At 41.2% G+C, this 22,937-nt stretch overlaps 1 protein-coding gene across 1 annotated transcript; it reads right to left on the bottom strand.

The window, feature by feature from the left end:
* Positions 1–538: 538 nt before the first annotated feature.
* LOC115114382 (uncharacterized) lies at positions 539–19,270 on the bottom strand. The gene is made up of 4 exons (XM_065013605.1): positions 18,789–19,270; positions 18,362–18,665; positions 1,104–1,267; positions 539–985 (listed from the first exon to the last, which is right to left on the bottom strand). The coding sequence occupies exons 1-4, from the start codon at positions 18,832–18,834 to the stop codon at positions 612–614; spliced, it is 888 nt and encodes a 295-aa protein (XP_064869677.1). The 5' UTR covers positions 18,835–19,270; the 3' UTR covers positions 539–611.
* Positions 19,271–22,937: the final 3,667 nt, after the last annotated feature.

Raw genomic sequence — 22,937 nt, 5'->3', positions numbered from 1 at the left:
GTAAAAACTGAACATTTGCTATCTAACTGAGAGTCTCCTCATTGAAAACATCTGAAGTTCTTCAAAGGTAAATGATTTTATTTGAATGTTTTTCTGGTTTTTGTGAAAATGTTGCCTGCTGAATGCTAACGCTAAATGCTACGCTAAATGCTACACTAGCTATCAATACTGTTACACAAATGCTTGTTTTGCTATGGTTGAGAAGCATATTTTGAAAATCTGAGATGACAGTGTTGTTAACAAAAATCTAAGCTTGAGAGCTAGCATATTGATTTCATTTCATTTGCGATTTTCATGAATAGTTAACGTTGCGTTATGGTAATGAGCTTGAGGCTGTATTCACGATCCCGGATCCGGGATGGCTCATCGCAACAGGTTAAGGAGCAATAGCATTCTCTAAACTGTCATCTGTATAAATAAAGGGTAGTTGTAATGCACACGTTAGTGAAAATAAAATTTAACTGAAAATATATACTTTTTTAACGCATCAATATCAGGAAAGTGTCACTTACCTACAAATGTGCAGAGCAGCAGCACTGCATGTAGAAACATAATCTTGGCGATCTCTGAATATTTACTCCTCTCTTGCCTGCATGTAGCTCCTCTGCTTCTCATAGGTTTCTTTCCAAAGCACTTGACATGTTTTTGTACAGTATTTCTGGGTTTCCTGTCACTGTGGGCTGCAAGGCACAGTAGTACAGAGCAGAGTCTGTCACTTCAGCAGAGGAGATCTCCAGATCCACACAGGTCTTCTCATCATTTAGTTTAACAGACAGTCGAGGGTGGGTCGATTCATTATGTGTCTTTAACCCTCCTTCAGTGAGTAGAAGCAGAAATTCTGGTTTTGTTCTGGGGTATTGTTGGTACCACAGTAAAGTATCAGTACTGTAGGAGCCAGTGTAGTTGCAGGATAAAGTAATGCCTTCACCCTCATAAACACGCTCTTCAGTTGTGGCTGATATTATTTCCTCCTCATAACTGCTACCTGAAATAAATCATGTTAAACATGTTTCGAATTAATCATATTGCAGTTCATGTACCGTAAATGCTATATAGACATATGTCTGCAATCCAAACCTGCAGTGCAGAACCTATGCACTTACCAAAGAACATTGAAAAAAGCAAAATTGCATAAAACATCTTTATGGTGTCTGAATGACTGGCTTCATGCATTGTCAGGTAAGAGTGTATCACTATCCTCTCCTCAAACATATTGTAGACTACATACTGTACTGTCAAAGCACTCATTGACTTTGAAGCTCCACCTCTACACTAAAGGTAGTTGGGTATTTGAGTTCAACTGTCTTTCTGGGTTGGATTGCTGCTAAATGCCATCTTCATGAATTTGCAGTAGTTCTGAATATAAAAATTCAGCTCATGACTGCCCTCTATTGGTATTGTCTCAAAATGTATGAATAAGACAATTACTACCCTTTTTCCTCTAAGGAAGCAGAACAGCAACAAATGTTCTTCATTCTGTATTTATTCAGACTAGTATATTTGATCATGTTATATCATAACAGGAACATGCAGACAATATCAAGTATTATTTTCTGAATAATATTTACATCAAATAACAGTTATTTATTCTTTTTCAATGGATGTTGTGATGCAAGGAAAAATATACAGTTTCATTCAAAAGATTGGACACACCTACTCATTCAAGGATTTTCCTTTATTTTGACTATTTTCTACATTGTAGAATAATAGCAAAGACATCAAACCTATGAAATAACACATATGGAATCATGTGGTAACATGAGTCTTCAAAGTAGCCACACTTTGCCTTGATGACAGCTTTGCACATTCTTGTCATTTTCTCAACCAGCTTCATGAGGAATGCTTTTCCAATGGTCTTGAAGGAGTTCCTACATATGCTGAGCACATGTTGGCTGCATCTCAAATCATCTCAATTGGGGTGAGGTCAGGTGATTGTGGAGGCAAGGTCATCTGATGCAGCACTCCATCACTCTCCTTCTTGGTCAAATAGCCTTTAGACTGCCTGGAGGTGTGTTGGGTCATTGTCTTGTTGAAAAACAAATGATAGTCCCACTAAACACAATCATCAGACCAAAGGACAGACTTCCACTGGTCTAATGTCCATTGCTCTTGTTTCTTGGCCCAAGCAAGTCTCTTCTTCTTATTGGTGTCCTTTAGTAGTGGTTTCTTTGCAACAATTTGACCATGAAGGCCTGATTCACGCTGTCTCCTTTGAACAGTTGATGTTGAGATCTGTCTGTTACTTGAACTCTCTGAAGCATTTATTTGGGCTGCAATCTCCGGTGCAGTTAACGCTAATGAACAGAAGTCAACAAAAAAGGAACATTTGTCCTCTAGTGCCCCCCAACGTCAACATATGTGAAAACATCATGTTTTATAGCAAAATAATATTAGCGATTTTAATGAAGCTGATGTTACAATAATGTTCATCATGTGATTAGAGAATTACCAGCAAAAAGTAAGTACAGGACAGCATACTGATACAGTCTCTGATTTGAGTCATTTGTTCCCAAGGTTACTGCTGCACCTTCAAAGCTATGTGCTTGCAATTTAGGCCAGTGTTTCCCAACCACAAGAGTTTACTACTGGTCCTTGGCATAACAAGTCAAATAAAAATCCCCAAGCACATGGTGTTGGGTAGATGGTTTTGGGAACCCCCGATTTTGATGAGTAACTTGGTCCTCAGAGTGGATATTCTGGGAGGCATTCAATGTATCTATTTCCAAGAAGACATTTGGAACATCTCAAAGGTGTATTTACATTTTTGGGGGAAGCTTAGGTTTAAGCAAGGCCCATTAAAAATTCTTATGGCTGAGATCCCGCTAACGGGATCGATATGACAACAGCCAGTGAAAGTGCAGGGCGCCAAATTCAAACAACAGAAATCTCATAATTAAAATTCCTCAAACATGCAAGTATCTCAAACCATTTTAAAGGTAATCTTGTTGTTAATCCCACCACAGTGTGCAATTTCAAAAAGGCTTTACCGCGAAAGCACCACAAACGATTATGTTAGGTCACCGCAAAGTCACATTTTTCCAGCCAAAGAGTGGAGTCACAAAAATCAGAAATAGAGATAAAATGAATCACTAACCTTTGATTGTCTTCATCAGATGACACAAATAGGACTTCATGTTACACAATACATGTATGTTTTGTTCGGTAAAGTTCATATTTCTATAAAAAAAATCTCAGCATACATTGGCGCGTTATGTTCAGTAGTGCCAAAAACATCCGGTGATTTTGCAGAGAGCCACATCAATTTCCAGAAATACTCATAATAAATGTTGATCAAAGATACAAGTGTTATACATGGAATTTTAGATCCACTTCTCCTTAATAGTTTCAAGTGGTTAACAAGTCCAATACAGCAAATGAAAGAAAAATATCTTGTTAATCTACCCTTCATGTTTTACAGCGAAAACATAACATACTGTATATTTATGTTAGATCATCAACAAATAAAAAAAAAACACAGCCATTTTTCCCTGCCAAAGATAGAATCACAAAAGCAGAAATGTTGATAAAATGAATCACTAACCTTCGATAATCTTCATCAGATGACACTAATTAGGACATCATGTTACACAATACATTTATGTTTTGTTCGATAATGTGCATATTTATATCCACAAATCTCGGTTTACATTGGCGCCATGTTCAGAAATGCCTCCAAAATATCCGGAGTAATTACAGAGAGCCACGTCATATAACAGAAATACTCATCATAAACTTTGATGAAAGATAAATGTTTTACATATGATTAAAGATACACTTGTCCTTAATGCAACCGCTGTGTCAGATTTTTTTGTTAACTTTACGGAAAAAGCATACCATGCAATAATCTGAGACGGCGCTCAGAGGTACACAACATTTCTCCGCCATGTTGGAGTTAACAGAAATACGAAATTACATCATAAATATTCCCTTACCTTTGATGATCTTTCATGAGAATGCAGTGCCAGGAATCCTAGTTCCGCAAATAATTTGTTGTTTTGTTCTATAATGTCCTTTACTAGTGTCCAATTAGCTACTTTAGCTAGCACGTTTAGTTCACATGTCCCAACGCTAGCGCCATAATAATAATATGCATATATTACCAATATTAGACACCACCCGATGTTACAGGAAGGCCATAAAGATCATCAAGGACATCAACCACCCGAACCACTGCCTGTTCACCCCGCTATCATCCAGAAGGCGAGGTCAGTACAGGTGCATCAAAGCTGGGACCGAGAGACTGAAAAACAGCTTCTATCTCAAGGCCATCAGACTGTTAAACAGCCACCACTAACATTGAGTGGCTGCTGCCAACACACTGTCATTGACACTGACCCAACTCCAGCCACTTTAATAATGGGAATCGATGGGAAATGATGTAAATATATCACTAGCCACTTTAAACAATGCTACCTTATATAATGTTACTTACCCTACATTATTCATCTCATATGCATACGTATATACTGTACTCTACATCATCGACTGCATCCTTATGTAATACATGTATCACTAGCCACTTTAACTATGCCACTTTGTTTACTTTGTCTACATACTCATCTCATATGTATATACTGTACTCGATACCATCTACTGTATGCTGCTCTGTACCATCACTCATTCATATATCCTTATGTACATATTCTTTATCCCCTTACACTGTGTATAAGACAGTAGTTTTGGAATTGTTAGTTAGATTACTTGTTGGTTATCACTGCATTGTCGGAACTAGAAGCACAAGCATTTCGCTACACTCGCATTAACATCTGCTAACCATGTGTATGTGACAAATAAAATTTGACTTGATTTGATTTGATTTATTAGCATCTGGGACAGAGTAGGAGGCAGTTCACTATGGGCCCACAATTCATCCAAAGTGAAAATGCTGCCCACTATCCCTAAAAAGTTTACATAAATCTTCAATAATGTTCCAACTGGAGAATTTCTTTGTCTGTAGAAATGCAATGGAACGGGAGCTACCTCTCACGTGAACGAGTGTCACAAGCCGGTGGCACTCTGCCAGACCACTGACTCAAACAGCCCTTATGAGCCCCTCCTTTACAGTAAAAGCTTCAAACAAGTTTCTAAAGACTTTTGACATCTAGTGGAAGCCTTAAGAAGTGCAACATGACCAATATCCCACTGTAACTTCAAAAGGGGCTGAGTTGAAAATTGACCAACCTCAGATTTCCCACTTCCTGGTTGGATTTTTCTCAGGTATTTGGCTGCTATATGAGTTCTGTTTTACTCACAGACATCATTCAAACAGTTTTAGAAACTTCAGAGTGTTTTCTATCCAAATATACTAACAATACGAATATATTATGCATATATTAGCAACTGGGACTGAGTAGCAGGCCGTTTACTCTGGGCACCTCTGGGCACCTTATTCATACAAGCTACTCAATACTGCCCCCAGCCATAATAAGTTTTAACAAGATACATAAATGTGCAACACTGGGAATACCAGCAAGGACCTTGGCTCCTTTAACTTGTTATGGCTGCAATCCCGATATCGGGATAAGTGTCATCAACAACCACTGAATAGCATAGCGCTACATACAATAAATATTACTATAAATATTTATATTCATGAAATCACAAGTGCAATATGGAAAAAACAAAGATTTGCCTTTTGTTAATCCACCTGTCGTGTCAGATTTTGAAAATATGCTTTACAGCGAAAGCAATCCAAGCGTTTGTGTAAGTTTATCGATCGCACGATAAAACATTAAGTACACTTAGCTTCATCTAGCTCGGTCACGAAAATCAGAAAAGCAATCAAATTAATCATTTACCTTTGATGATCTTCGGATGTTTTCACTCACGAGACTCCCAGTTACACAACAAATGTTCCTTTTGTTCCATAAAGATTATTTTTAGATCCAAAATACCTCTGTTTGTTTGTCGCGTTATGTTCAGAAATCCACAGGAAAGAGCGGTCACGACAACGCAGACGAAAATTCCAAATAGTTTCCATAATGTCCACAGAAACATGTCAAATGTTTTTATAATCAATCCTACTAAAAGTATTTAGTCAGCCACCAATTGTGCAAGTTCTCCTACTTAAAAAGATGAGAGATGCCTGTAATTTTCATCATAGGTACACTTCAACTATGACAGACAAAATGAGAAGAAAAGAATTCCAGAAAATCAATCATTGTAGGATTTTTAATGAATTTATTTGCAAATTATGGTGGAAAATAAGTATTTGGTCACCTACAAACAAGCAAGATTTCTGGCTCTCACAGACCTGTAAGCTCTTCTTTAAGAGGCTCCTCTGTCCTCCACTCGTTACCTGTATTAATGCCACCTGTTTGAACTTGTTATCAGTATAAAAGACACCTGTCCACAACCTCAAACAGTCACACTCCAAACTCCACTATGGCCAAGACCAAATAGCTGTCAAAGGACACCAGAAACAAAATTGTAGACCTGCACCAGGCTGGAAAGACTGAATCTGCAATAGGTAAACAGCTTGGTTTGAAGAAATCAACTGTGGGAGCAATTATTAGGAAATGGAAGACATACAAGACCACTGATAATCTCCCTCGATCTGGGGCTCCACGCAAGATCTCACCCCGTGGGGTCAAAATGATCACAAGAACGGTGAGCACAAATCCCAGAACCACATGCGGGGACCTAGTGAATGACCTGCAGAGAGCTGGGACCAAAGTAACAAAGCCTACCATCAGTAACACACTACGCCACCAGGGACTCAAATTCTGCAGTGCCAGACGTGTCCCCCTGCTTAAGCCAGTACATGTCCAGGCCCGTCTGAAGTTTGCTAGAGAGCATTTGGATGATCCAGAAGAAGATTGGGAGAATGTCATATGGTCAGATGAAACCAAAATATAACTTTTTGGTAAAAACTCAACTCGTCGTCTTTGGAGGACAAAGAATGCTGAGTTGCATCCAAAGAACACCATACCTACTGTGAAGCATGGAGATGGAAACATCATGCTTTGAGGCTGTTTTTCTGCCAAGTGACCAGGACGACTGATCCGTGTAAAGGAAAGAATGAATGGGGCCATGTATCGTGAGATTTTGAGTGAAAACCTCCTATCAGCAAGGGCATTGAAGATGAAACGTGGCTGGGTCTTTCAGCATGACAATGATCCCAAACACACCGCCCGGGCAATGAAGATGTGGCTTCGTAAGAAGCATTTCAAGGTCCTGGAGTGGCCTAGCCAGTCTCCAGATCTCAACCCCATAGAAAATCTTTGGAGGGAGTTGAAAGTCTGTGTTGCCCAGCAACAGCCCCAAAACATCACTGCTCTAGAGGAGATCTGCATGGAGGAATGGGCCAAAATACCAGCAACAGTGTGTGAAAACCTTGTGATGGCTTACAGAAAACGTTTGACCTCTGTCATTGCCAACAAAGGGTATATAACAAAGTATTGAGATAAACTTTTGTTATTGACCAAATACGTATTTTCCACCAAAATGTGCAAAGAAATTAATAAAAAATCCTACAATGTGATTTTCGGGATTTTTGTTCCTCATTTTGTCTGCCATAGTTGAAGTGTACCTGTGATGAAAATTACAGGCCTCTCTCATCTTTTTAAGTGGGACAATTTGTGGCTGACTAAATACTTTTTTGACCCACTGTATATTATCGATAATATATCAACCGCAAATGTCTTTCACAGTGGGAGAGGAAAAAGCAATACCTATCCAAATTCTGTTGCGCGAGCAAAAGTCATGTGACCACTTGACGCAATGTTATCGTTCTGTCTCATTTTTCAAAATAAAAGCCTGAAACTATGTCTGAAGACTGTTGACACCTTGAGGAAGCGATAGGAAAAGGAATCTGGTTCATATAGAAGCCACTTCCTGTTTTGAATTTCCTCAAGGTTTCGCCTGCAATATCAGTTCTGTTATACTCACAGACAGTTTTGTAAATTTTAGTGTTTTCTATCCAATACTAATAATAATATGCATATATTAGCAACTGAAACTGAGGAGCTGGCCATTTACAATGGGCACCTTTTCATCCAAGCTACTCAATACTGCCCCTGCAGCCATAAAAAGTTCATGCACAAACACCTTCAGCACATGCTGAGCGAAGTACTCTTGGATTATGTTGTCGTCAGCATCCTGAGAAGTAAAAAACTAAGTAAATGTACATAGCAAGGTCCACTATATCCATGAAATCAAGATGTGCAACTTGAGGGAGAGAGAAGAGGGATAAAAAAGGGACATACCTAAATCAATAAAGCTATGAAATAGAAAATAAAAAATTTAAAAATCCTCGAAAAGGTCCTCGACCCTTTCACCAGAATATGATCAGGCCACGGATCACCCAGTCTCTTCTTTCTTATCTGGTGTTGCACTGTCATGCGGGAATAAAAATAATTGTATTTACTACAGGCAATTAAATAAATGTCACCAAATGTAATTATTGTCTGTACTGTGAATGTCTCGAGTGCAAACCCTGTACTGCGCTTCTAGGATACCCTGCCACTCCTCCTTTGCAGCACCTCCAGGGCCGGCCATTTTTCGTTGAAGGCACTCACAGGAGGGCTCTGCACGGTCTTGGCCATTTATTCACTAACACTGTTGCTGTGGTCTCCTTTTTGCACTTCGCTGAGTAGCTCTACTCACTCCTTCTGTAGTGTCTCACCAATAGGATGGGGCGGGAGGTAATTTACCTTCTTTTTTACATTCTTGGCAGATGTCACACCCTGATCTGTTTTACCTGTCTTTGTGATTGTCTCCACCCCCCTTCAAGTATCGCCCATCTTCCGCATTATCCCCTGTGTATTTATACCTGTGTGCTCTGTTTGTCTGTTGCCAGTTCATCTTGTTTGTCAAGTCTACCAGCGTTTTTGTGTCAACTCCTGCTTTTCCCCAGTCTCTCTTTTCTCGTCCTCCTGGTTTTTGACTCTTGCCTGTCCTGACCCTGTACCCAGCATCCTGACCACTCTGCCTGACCCTGAACCTGCCTACCGTCCTGTACCTTTGCCCCACCTCTGGATTACCGACCTCTGCCTGACCTGACCCTGACTGCCGTCCTGTACCTTTCCGCCTGTTGCTGTAATAAACATTGTTACTTAAACACGGTCTGCATCTGGGTCTTACCTTGATAATGATGGGGTCAAACTGCAGTCATGATAGGGGCTGCACCAAATGTTTGATGTATTAAAATAATTGAGTATGCTTATCTTGTATTATCCCACTGTTCCTAGGCCATCATTGAAAATAAAAATTTGTTCTTAACCAACTTTCCTAGTTAAATGAAGGTATAATGAATTTACACAAATGAATCCTACAGACGAAGAACCACTGTACTAGTTTTTAAGAACCTGCTAATTGAAATGTAATTGTTTTGGTCAGGTTGTTCAGGAAAGGTTAGGAGTTCAAACTGAGGCAGGTGAGGTTGCAGTGTCTCCAGATCAGGCCACTGAGGCTAGGTCTCCTTTAGAAGATGGAAGAGGGAAGCATAGCAATAGGTAATGCGCTATGGATTCCAGCCTGGATTATTTCACTATAGCAGTGCTCTAAAAAATCTTCTAAACATTAACATAGAGTATCGAATGGATGAATAGCGAATTCTGAAACAAAAATATACAAATGTTTCTTACTTTTAAACAAAATGATGGTAACTAAGCTGTCCAACTACAACCTCAGCATTGAGGACTGAGTGCCAAGCTGCATATTGAAGTGGGTGAAGACAAAATTCACGCCACTCACCAAACCAGAGGTGCGCAAGTTGATCATCTTTAGTGACGGATGCTGTGGGCAGAATATCAACTGGCGGATGCTCAATCTGATGGCGATGCTCGTCTCTATGGGTTACTTTACCCAAGTTGAGCAGAAGTTCATGGTCTCTGGTCATTATTTTCTTCCTTGTGATCGATCTTTTGCCACCATCGAGAAGAGGCGCAAAGTGTCAGTCCTTCATACACCTGATGATGTTTCAAAGATGATACTTGAAGCACAACCAGCAAAACCATTCAAGGTGATGAGGATGCAATGTGAAGACTTCAGGCACCTCCTGGCCTGACTCTCTGCGGTCTGTGACAACCCTCCCACTCTGTCTGCCGTGTTCTCTCTTTGTTCTTGTTTCCTTATTAGGATGCCGGTGGGCGGAGTTGGGAGAGTCGTCAGCTACATGGGAAACACCTGGGCCAGGTGTGTCCCAGGATAAATAGACCTGTTCCACATTCATGAAAGAGACTCTCTCCATGCAGACACCTTTCTAGATTTTGTTGTGTTTCTTGGTGACTTTTTGGTTGTTTGCTTTGGCACCTTTCAACACCCTGCATTATCACATTCATGCATGCAAAACACTCACTTACACTACTGATTACTGATTACACACACCATTGTATATTGTACTTAGTTTACTTTATTTAATAAATATATATTTTGTTACTCCTTATCTCCACGTTGGCTCCCTTTTGTTACGGGCTTTGAGCCGGTTCGTGACAGGTCATTAAAGATCCCATGGCACTTATTGTAAGAGTTGGGGTGTTTACCCCGGTGTCCTGGCTAAATTCCCAATCTGGTCATCAAACCATCACGATCACCAAATAATCCCCAGTTTACAATTGGCTGATTCACCCCCCTCCTCTCCAGGCCGTTCCTGCAAATGAGAATGTGTTCTCAGTCAACTTACCTGGTAAAATAACAGATAAATAAATAGAAACTGCCTGTAGCTCAGGACCTGATGCAAGGATATGCATATTCTTGATACCATTTGAAAGGAAACACTGAAGTTTGTGGAAATGTTAAATTAATGTAGGAGAATATAACACATTATATCTGGTAAAAGATAATACAACGAAAGAAACATACATTTTTGGTATTATTTTGTACCATCATCTTTAAAATGCAAGAGAAAGTCCAAAATCCATTTTTTCCAGCCCAGACGCAATTTAGATTTTGGCCACTAGATGTCAGCAGTGTATGTGCAAAGTTTTCTACTGATCTAATGAACCATTGCATTTCTGTTCAAAATGTTGAATCAAAACTGCCCAAGTGTGCCTAATTGGTTTATTAATACATTTTCAAGTTCATAACTGTGCACTCCCCTCTGACAATAGCATGGTATTATTTCACTGTAATAAATACTGTAAATTGGACAGTGCATTTAGATTAACAAGAAATTACCCTTTCTGCAAATATCAGATATGTCTATGTCCTGGGAAATTTTAATGTTACTTACAACCTCCTGGTAATTGCATTAGCCTACGTTAGCTCAACCATCCCGCAGGGGACCCACGGATCCTGTAGAGGATAAAATAACTGTTGTGTAAACAATATGATTATATTATCACCTTCCACTATATAAGGAACATGTAACCATTTCCTCTTCAAGCTCCTTCTCTGACTGCGATCAGAGACGGATCTACCTGCCAGCTGCTTGCATTAAAATATTTACTATTATACAATTAAATGAGTCCCATATGGAGGCGCACAATTGGCCTAGCGTCGTTAGGTTTTAGCCGGGGTAGGCCGTCATAGTAAATAAGAATTTGTTGTTCTTAGACAGTGCCTTCAGAAAGAATTCATACCGATTGACTTTTTCCAATTTATTTTGTGTTACAGCCTGAAATAGAATTGGATTAAATATATATTTTTCTCACATATGTACACAAAATACACCATAATGAAAAAGTGAAAACATGTTTTTAGAAATGTTTGTAAATTTACTGAAAATTAAATACAGAAATATGTCCACAGTGCAAGGTGTTCTACATTGGACGGACAAAGATACACCTTCAGGACCGCTTAGCGGAACACAAGTATGCCATATGGGTAGGCAATGAAGACTACCCAATGGCAAGGCACTACAAGTGCTTATGCCACGGCAACCCTGCCTCCTTACAAGCTATGGGTATTGATCGTGTTCTGGCCTCAATTAGAAAAGGGACCGTCTTAATCAGCTAAACCAAAGGGAAGGTTTGGGGATTTACAAACTACAGGCCACTAAGGGTCGTAAGATGTTCCTTTGCTGTCATCTAGTGGAACTTTTGCTCTGTTGCCCTCGGGCATGTTTAGACAGTTGTGGTCCATGTTTGCTGTATTCTGGTGTACTGTGAAATATATGATATCCTATTCATAACACTTGTGTATAGTATTGCTTACTAGGTGTTTTCCAGTGAATTCAGTAACAACTCTTCAAATCAGGGTTGATTGGAAAAAGACGACATTGTATTATCATATCTTTGTACTCCCGACAAAGGCCATGCAGCCGAAATGCAGTGTTTAAACTTTGTTTCCATTGAACATGGCATACAAATTAATTAATTTTAATTAACTATATGAAGAGTGCCTTGGTCCTCCTTTCTTTTTGATGACCAAATTACCCCTTTTGGCAAAGAGCACCTTCTGTCTACGAAAATCTACTATTGTGTACCTTAGCAGCACTTCCATTCCTTCCTATTTCTACAGAAATATCTCATTTACATAAGTATTCAAACCCCTGAGTCAAAACATGTTACAATCACCTTCGGCAGCAATTAAAGCTGTGAATCTTTCTGGGTAAAGCTAACATGTTGACCACACCGCTCGCAAGCGTTGCAAAACAAATTTACACATACATGTTATTCAATCACTTCATTCAAACTGCTCACGCGCGCCAACGAGAGTCTGTGTAGCCAAGAGCTAAAATAGAACTTTGTTTAGGAATTACATCCACAGTGATTGGATATGAAAAATAGCACCCACTATTGCTAATATTAAAATGTATCCTAGTAACATGCTGGTAAGTGTTATTAACTACCGCTAAGCGGTAGGGGCAGTATTTTTTTTTTTTTTTAAATGTACCCATTTGAAACTGCCTATTTCTCAGCCCCAGAAACTAGAATATGCATATAATTGTCAGATTACGATAGAAAACACTCTAAAGTTTCCAAAACTGTCAAAATATTGTCTGTGAGTATAACAGAAAATCCACCCAGGAAGTGCCTCTTATTTTGAAACTTCTCTGTTCCTATGCATGCCTATCCTCCATTTAAAGGGATATCAACCAGATTCCTTTTTCTATGGCTTCCCTAAGGTGTCAACAGTCTTTAGACATAGTTTCAGGCTTTTATTTTGAAGAAATGAGCGAGAAAGATCACATTGCGTAAGTGGCTAGGTGGGGGCTCTCAGAGTAAAGCGGCCATTGTTTCTCCCTGTCCTATTGAAAAACCTACACTCCCGGTTGATATATTATCAAATATATATTTTAAAAACAACCTGAGGATTGATTATAAAAAACGTTTGACATGTTTCTGTGGACATTATGAATATCATTTGGAATTTTCGTCTGCGTTGTCGTGACCGCTCTTTCCTGTGGATTTCTGAACATAACGCGACAAACAAATGGAGGTATTTTGGATATAAAAAAATAATCTTTATGGAACAAAAGGAACATTTGTTGTGTAACTGAGAGTCTCGTGAGTGAAAACATCCGAAGTTCATCAAAGGTAAACGATTAATTTAATTGCTTTTCTGATTTTCGTGACCAAGCTACCTGATACTAAGTGTACTTTATGTTTTGTCATGCGATCGATAAACTTACACAAACGCTTGTATTGCTTTCACTGTAAAGCATAATTTCAAAATCTGAGACGACAGGTGGGTTAACAAAAGGCTAAGTTGTGTTTTGCAATATTGCACTTGTGATTTCATGAATGTGAATATTTTTTTGTAATATTATTTGACTGTGGCGCTATGCTATTCAACGGTTTCTGATGACAATTATCCCGCTTAAGGAATGAGCAGCGTCATGAAGTTAACACAGTGAAAAGAATGAACACAGGTATCGTTATGACAAAATCACTTCCCTGGTTTTCTCATTGTCAGCTATTAAAGCCATTTCCTTTCCTCTGCCTCAATTATGCAACACCTCACCTTGACTTAAAAAAACGTCACACAACACACACTCCCACGTGCCGATGGTGTTTTTGCAAGGGAGCTGTATATATTGTTGTCACAGTGGGCCTCAGAGCACAGTAGTACACAGCAGAGTCAGACAGCTGTAACCTCAGTCAAGGGGACTGATTGTGTCTTGGCATTTAGACTTGCATTGAATCTCTCCTTGAACCCTGCAGCATTGTCTCCAGACCCAAAAGAAAAACGGCTCAGCATATTGTGGCAGACCAGGGGGTTTCAAGACGTTTACATAAATCAGACACGGACAGAGTATGATTAGCTCGGTTTCAAGTGTGTTTATAAAATAATAAATCAAAAAGAAAAGGATAGGTCTCCCCCATGAGACCCTCTCCGGAATACCGTCTTCTGGGCCCCGGGTCTTGCTGTCGGGAACACAAACTCAACTCCCTCGTCTTAGCTCAGGTAACCGTCTTCAACTACATTGAAGTCACCTAACTTCCCCCAGTCCTTCCCCTGTGTGCTACCCTTCTGTCAGCTTTATGGGCCTCGCACAGCTGGTGAGCAATCCGCCCTTGATTGCTCACCAGCTCCCAATCAGCCCCAATTAGTCCTGTCCGGAGAGCCCGTCGAGGCATGGCACGTCCAGCAGTGGAGCCACCGCCTCGTGATGTGTACTCCATCTGTTACCAGGCCTCGACGAGTCTCCCCCTGGTGGCTGACCTACTGTATGCCACAATATGTTTAGGGAAGTCATTTGTTCCGTGTTTGTAAAAATATAGGTATGCATTATTAGCACTGGTGGTGTAATATTGACAATTCAGTGTTATCAGTCCTCCTGTAGAAATCAGACCTCCTCGTTGCTGTTGGACATGGTCTCCTGTGCCCTCCGACGTTTAGCTCACATGAAAAGGAAGGTAGCCTAAAGCAATTATCAATTACATGGCACACCATCCAGGACAATGGATCGGATCCCAGCCGGCAACCCAAAACAACGGCGCCGCAGAAGGGGCAGACGGAGAGGTCTTCTGGTCAGGCTCCGTGGATGGGCACAACGCGCACCGCTCCCGAGGATACTACTCGCCAATGTCCGGTCTCTTGACAACAAGGTAGACAAAAGATTATCTACCAAGAGAATTCTCTACGATAATAATCACAGTCGTGTATATTCCCCCCCAAGCAGACACATCAACAGCCCTGAAAGAACTTCAGTCGACTCTATGTAAACTGGAAACCACGTCCTGAGGCTTCATTTATCGTAGCTGGGGATTTTAACAAGGCTAATCTGAAAACAAGGCTCCCTAAAGTCTATCAGCATATCGTTTGCACTACCCTGGCTGGCAAAACCCTGGATCATTGTTATTCTAACTTCCGCGATACATATGAGGCCCTCCCCCGCCCTCCTTTCGGGAAAAGCTGACCACGACTCCATTTTGTTGCTCCCAGCCTATAGACAGAAACTAAAACAAGAAGCACCCACGCTCAGGTCTGTTCAACGCTGGTCCGACCAATCGGATTCCACGCTTCAAGATTGCTTCGATCACGTGGACTGGAGTATGTTCCGCATAGCGTCGAACAACAACATTGAGGAATACGCTGATTCGGTGAGCGAGTTCATTAGCAAGTGCATCGGTGATGTTGTACCCACAGCATCTATTAAAACATTCCCCAACCAGAAACCGTGGATTGATTGCAGCATTCGCGCAAAACTGAAAGCGCCAACCACTGCTTTTAATCAGGGCAAAGTGACTGGAAACATGACCGAATACAAACAGTGTAGCTATTCCCTCCGCAAGGCAATCAAACAAGCTAAGTGTGAGTATAGAGACAAAGTAGAGTCGCAATTCAACGGCTCAGACACGAGAGGTATGTGGCAGGGTCTACAGTCTATCACAGCCTACAAAAGAAAAACCAGCCCCGTCACGGACCACGATGTCTTGCTCCCAGACAGACTAAACAACTTATTTGCTCGCTTTGAGGACAATACAGTGCCACTGACACGGCCCGCTACCAAAACCTGCAGACTCTCCTTCACTGCAGCCAACGTGAATAAAACATTTAAACGTGTTAACCCTCGCAAAGCTGCAGGCCCAGACGGCATCCCATGCCTCATTCTCAGAGCATGCGCAGACCAGCTGGCTGGTGTGTTTACGGACATATTCAATTAATCCTTATCCCAGTCTGCTGTTCCCACATGCCCACAAGGGCCACCATTGTTCCTGTTCCCAAGGAAGCTAAGGTAACTGAGCTAAATGACGACCGCCCAGTAGCACTCACTTCCGTCATCATGAGGTGCTTTGAGAGACTAGTCAAGAACCATATCACCTCCACCCTACCTGACACCCTGGACCCACTCCAATTTGCTTACCGCCCCAATAGGTCCACAGACGATGTAATCGCAATCACACTGCACACTGCCCTAACCCATCTGGACAAGAGGAATACCAATGTAAGAATGCTATTCATCGACTACAGCTCAGCATTTAACACCATAGTACCCTCCAAACTCGTCATTAAGCTCGAGACTCTGGGTCTCGACCGCGTCCTGTGCAACTAGGTCCTGGACTTCCTGACGGGCCGCTCCCAGGTGGTGAGGGTAGGTAACAACATCTCCACCCCGCTGATCCTCAACACTGGGGCCCCACAAGGGTGCGTTCTCAGCCCTCTCCTGTACTCCCTGTTCACCCACGACTACGTGGCCATGCACACCTCCAACTCACTCATCAAGTTTGCAGACGACACTACAGTGGTAGGCTTGATCACCAACAACGACGAGACAGCCTACAGGGAGGAGGTGAGGGCCCTCAGAGTGTGGTGTCAGGAAAATAACCTCACACTCAATGTCAACAAAACAAAGGAGATGATCGTGGACTTCAGGAGACAGCAGAGGGGACAGTAGTGGAGAGGGTGGAAAGTTTTAAGTTCCTCGGCGTACACATCACGGACAAACTGAAATGGTCCACCCACACAGACAGCGTGGTGAAGAAGGTGCCGCAGTGCCTATTCAACCTCAGGAGGCTGAAGAAATTTGGCTTGTCACCAAAAGCACAAACTTTTACAGATGCACAATCGAGAGCATCCTGTCGGGCTGTATCACCGCCTGGTATGGCAACTGCTCCGCCCATAACCATAAGGCTCTCCAGAGGGTAGTGAGCTCTGCACAACGCATCACCGGGGGAAAACTACCTGCCCTCCAGGACACCTACACCACCCGATGTCACAGGAAGGCCAAAAAGATCATCAAGCACAACAACCACCCGAGCCACTGCCTGTTCACCCCGCTATCATCCAGAAGGCGAGGTCAGTACAGGTGCATCAAATCGGGGACCGAGAGACTGAAAAACAGCTTCTATCTCAAGGCCATCAGACTGTTAAACAGCCATCACTAACATTGAGGGGCTGCTGCCAACATACTGACTCAACTCTAACCACTTTAATAATGGAAAAATGTGATGTAATAAATGTATCACTTGCCACTTTAAACAATGTCACTTTATATAATGTTTACATACCCTACATTACTCATCTCATATGTATATAGTATACTCTATACCATCTACTGCATCTTGCCTATGCCGTTCGGCCATCATTCATTAATCTCTTTTTATGTACATATTATTATTAATTCCTTTATACTTGTGTGTACAAGGTAGTTGTGAAATTGTTAGGTTAGATTACTTGTTAGATATTACTGCATGGTCGGAACTAGAAGCACAAGCATTTCGCTACACTTGCATTAACATCTGCTAACCATGTGTATGTGACAAATAAAATTTGATTTGATTTGACATGAATGTTCCATGAAGTGAGTATAATTAACATATTTTTTCATTCCATTTCTCCTAAATGGCACCAAAAAATGGGCTAGTAACCGAATGGTTGCAAGTTCAAATCCCCGAGGTGATAAGGTACAAATCTGTCGTTCTGCCCCTGAACAAGGTTGTTAATAACCCACTGTTCCTAGGCAGTCATTGAAAATAAGAATTTGTTCTTAACTGACTTGCCTAGTTAAATAAAGGTAAAAAAACTACAACATTTAAATGAACAAATGCACAGAAAGAGACAGATGAGTGATGTTATACCAAAGTAGCCTGCAGCCAGAACATGCAGGATCAGCCAATTTCTCATGACTAGTCAGTCAGTTTGAAGTGGAAAGAGTAAGGAGCAGAAAAATACTGATCTATCTATCACAGAGCTTTGACACCTTCTGTCCTACTGTCAACCTTGGTCCACGACTGAGGGCTGATACAACTGGAAGACCAGCTACCGACTACCATCCACGGCAAGACTCTCGTACCAAACTCTACCTACTAGAGTGAAGAATAAGTCTCTCTCAAAGAGCATTGAATTGGAAGACAGAGAAACACAATATCGCCTGGTGTTTGCACACAGCACAGGTGTGACCACACTTCTCTGATCAAAACCTCTGCCATATGACATCAAATTGTGGTTGATGTATAATTATGCTCCACACAACAACAAAGCATTTTTGGTCTGCATGTTTTTGTACAGCGTCTTATACATTTTGTATCACTGTGTTGAGTCAAGAGCACAGTAGTAGAGAGCTGTGTCTGCCGGGGTTAGATGTTGTATTTTCAGTTCAGTTGAGGTATCGGACGTTGTGGATGTATATCTCTTATCAGGGATATGTTCACGTGTACTCGATCTGGCACCTTTATACAGTAGAAATTGAGGAGCCTGGTTAGGATAATGCCGATACCAGTAAAGCCAAGGACGATCTTGGCTTGTATCATATGAACAGCTCAGAGTCACAGATTCTCCCTCTGACTTGATGACTTCATGGTTTAAAGAAGTAATTTCATCCCCAGCTATCAGTTCTGTGAGAAAAATAGAGTAAAACAAATTGAACAAATTATAGGAGCTACATGCTGTAATAATAATGTATATAAATAAATGAACAAAGGCAGAGAAAGAGACAGATGAACAGAGTGATGTTTTACCAAAGCAGCATACAGCCAGAACATGCAGGACCAGCCAATTTCTCATGACTAGTCAGTCTGTTTGAAGTGGAACAGGTAAGCAGCAGTACAATGCTAATCTATCTATCACAGAGCTTTGACACCCTCTGTCCTACTGTTGATGCTTCATGTTGTTCTGTATTACATGCAGTAGTAGACCATGGGGAGGTGTCTGTCTGTATGGCTTCCTCTGATTCATTTATTAGGTTGCCCCCTTCAGGTGGGATAACTACAAACAGCAATATATTTGCACTTTGTCATATTCCAAGTGCTTTTCCAACCAATATTAAGAATACCTGTCTAAATTAAATTGAAGACTACTGACTGAAGAGTGAAGAATTCATATTTCTCACAGTTCATTGAATATGAAGACAGAGAAACCCTAGTCTACCTGGTGATTGCCCACAGAACGTGGGAACGCAGTTCTCTGATCTAAACCTCTGCCATTATTATATCAAATTATATCAAATTGATCCACACAACAAATCATTTTTTGTACAGCATCTAATAGACTTCGTATCACTGTGTATATTCCCTGAGAGCATGAGAGCACAGTAGTAGAGAGCTGTGTCTGTCGGGGTTACACTTGTTACAAGCAGTTCAATTGATGTCGAGGATGTTGTGGATTTATATCTCTTATCAGGGATATGTTCACTGCTCCTTGATCTGGCACCTTTATACAGTAGAAACTGAGGAGCCTGGTTAGGATAATGCCTGTACCAGTAAAGTCAAATATAATCGCTGCTTGTTTCATATGAACATCTCAGAGATACTGATGATCCCTCAGTGGGGGTGTACTCCTCCTTGTCAGGAGTCACACTATCTCCACATACCATTCCTGCCGAGGAAAAATAGATAATAAATCTGATTGAAAATACATGCTTATTTTTCACATGTAAATTACTTACCTTTATCAAAATATGTTTTACTACCAATACCATAATGCAATAATCTGATAAGGATGCAAGGAGTTCAAATGTTACCTGTAGTCATAATCAGAATGATCAATACACTGATCATTCTGACCACAATAGTACACAGCAAAGTCAGACAGCTGTACCCTCTTAATAATCAAGGGTCTGATTTGGAGTCTGCATTGAGGGCTCCTGGGTGGCGCAGTGGTTAAGGGAGCTGTACTGCAGCGCCAGCTGTGCCACCAGAGACTCTAGGTTTGCGCCTAGGCTCTGCCATAACCGGCCGCGTGGGGCGACGCACAATTGGCCTAGCGTCGTCCGGGTTAGGGAGGGTTTGGCCAGTAGGGATATCCTTGCGCAGTGCGCGCTAACCAAGGTTGCCAGGTGCACGGTGTTTCCTCCATGCTTGGTTGGGTTGTGTATCGGAGGACGCATGACTTTCAACCTTGGTCTCTCCTTCGTCTCTCTACTAAAACAATTGGGCATCAAATCTCTCGCTGAATACAGAGGCATTTGTCGTTCCAAAAGAAAAGCGCCCCAGCGTGAACTTTGGGAAGCCATTTACTTCATGCTTAAACCAGAACAGTATCAAATGCAACAAATTGACAGTCCAGTGTGATCTGTTCTACCTTAGTAGCTTTTACATCTCCTGGTGTCTGAATGACTGAGTCTTCTCCTCTGTATTCTGGAAAATAATGTAATACACATTTGTATTAGGGAGAAAATATGAAACATATGAATTTAATACTGGCAGTGTTATACTGAAAAATATGTTTGATGAAAGAAAGGGACTGGAGCAAAGGCAGTAAACTAATATGGAAAATAATATCATACCATGAAGAAAATACAGCAGAATCAGTACATTTCTCATCAAGGAGTCCATGCCTACTGAGAGATGGGTAGGTGAGGAGAGAGCAAACTTGTGTAGAGAGGAGTTGGCAAGAGGCAGTCACAGCTTAGTGTATTGAGTTTATTAAAGCGCTATAAATATAAAAGCGGGACAAAACCAAAGGTGCAAAATAATAAAGTACACTGGAAATAGTAGGAGAGATTCCTCTCAGGAAAACAAGCAACATTTACAATGATCCACAAAGACAAATGACAGGGGAGTATATATACAGTGATAGAGTGGGAATTGGAACCAGGTGTGTGTAATGATGACGAGACAAGGTTTATGAGTGAAGGGCGTTTGCCAGCAGCAGGTTCGGCAGCAGCTAGAAGGCCGGCGACGCCGAGCGCCTGAGCTGGACAGGAAAGGGAGCCAAAGTGAAGGCTGGTGTGACAGTCATAGGCATGTGAAACCACTAATTCTGCCTTAGGAATCATTGAGGAGGAGTTTACACCAGGCTCTCTAAGAGTCTCACTGTATAACACGCTATCAAATTGTTTTTGTAAGGGGGCTGTATATCCTGTTGTCACAGCACAGTAGTACACAGCAGAGTCAGACAGCTGCAACCTCTGGATCGTCAAGGGGACAGATTTCGAGTCTTTATTGAGATATGCATCAAGTCTCTCCACAAATTCAACTGACTGGTAGTCTAAAAGAAATGTGAGATAATGTCTAGATGCTTTTTTTAGTGGGGATCAAGTTAATAACTTCACTGCCTGGGATGATGAGACAGCGGATTGCGCACTCAGATGGAACAGAGTAAATAGACATTTTAACGCCATCGATGTAGATGATGGTGGTAACTTGTGGAATGGACACCAGTTTGAATGCACTTTTCAACAATCAGCATTCAGGATTTCTGGATTGGATCACTGCTCAATGTCATCTTCATGACTTTGCAGTAGTTCTGAATAGAGACAATTCAGCTCATGGCAGCCCTCTATTGGTATTGTCTCAAAATGTATGCTCGTCACAAAAACCAATGGAGGAGAATAAGACAAGTACTGCCCTTAATCCTCTAAGGAATCAAAACAACACAATAAATGCCTGGCGAATACCAAACAATCCAGAGTAAGAACTTTATACTAATGGTCAAGTATGGTGGTGGAAGTGCGATGGTTTGGTGATGCTTTGCCGCCTCAGGACCTGGACGACTTGCTTTAACGTAGATAATTGATGAAATTGAAGACGGGATAAACAGCGTTCAATACAAAGTGTAGCGAGCGTTTCTGGTCAAGCGCCTCTATCTAACAGTACACTTCAAGTTACCCTCGTTCTGGATGGCCGTACTTCTTCATTACACAAAGGAAAAACCTCAACCAATTTCTAAAGACTGTTGACATCCAGTGGAAGCGATGGGAACTGCAAGCCCCTGCCTTAGAATGCTAGATTCCCAAATAAAGCCTATTGAAAAGAGAGTGACCTCAAAAATAAATCCTGGATGGTTTGTCCTCGGGGTTTCACCTGCCAAATCAGTTCTGTTATACTCACAGACATCATTCAAACAGTTTTATAAAGTTGTCTATCCAAATCTACTAATAATATGCATATCCTGGCTTCTGAGCCAGAGTAGCAGGCCGTTTACTTTGGACACGCTTTTCATCCGGATGTGAAAATACTGACCCCTATCCCAAAGAAGTTAATGAAGTGTGGTGGTGGTGAGGAAGGTTTGGTTTACTAAATCACTGTAAAATTGGAATCAATGGAATTTATATGAGTGGGGACACCGGTGTCGAGGTAATTGATGTAATATGTACTTGTAGGTAGAGTGACTACGCATAGATAATAACAGAGAGTAGCAGCAGCATAAAGGGGGTGCAAATATTCTGGGTAGGAAGTGCTATTTTCAAATAACACTTGACAGTTACCTTGAATAAACTAAAAGTATGTCATGTCAGACTAATACTCACCAACAAGTGCAGAGAGGAGAAACACTGGGTGGAGAAACATGGTGATGGGTGTAACAGTGTGTTATCAGGAGGCAGAGCTGAAGACATCCCACTGTTCCAGTCAGTTAGAGGAGAATCATCTCTCTACCTCTCATCTTTGCTCCTCCTATTCAGTAAATGGACCCACATTACATCAACATTATAATCTGTGATGAACAAATATGACTTAATTGATGGATCATCATGAACATGATCTTTGATCATTTGTATGCAGATGCTTGCCTATTACTGTCACGTTCTGACATTAGTTCTTTTGTTATGTCTTTGTTTTAGTATGGTCTATGTTCGTTTTTCTATGATTTGGTATTTCTGTGTTTGGCCTGGTATGGTTCTCAATCAGAGGCAGCTGTCAATCATTGTCCCCTATTGAGAACCATAC

The sequence above is a fragment of the Oncorhynchus nerka genome, linkage group LG9b (assembly GCF_034236695.1).
Source record: "Oncorhynchus nerka isolate Pitt River linkage group LG9b, Oner_Uvic_2.0, whole genome shotgun sequence".
In the NCBI taxonomy this organism is placed as follows: domain Eukaryota; kingdom Metazoa; phylum Chordata; class Actinopteri; order Salmoniformes; family Salmonidae; genus Oncorhynchus; species Oncorhynchus nerka.
Note: the sequence above shows the minus strand (reverse complement) of the source record. Positions and strands in the feature narration are given on the sequence as shown.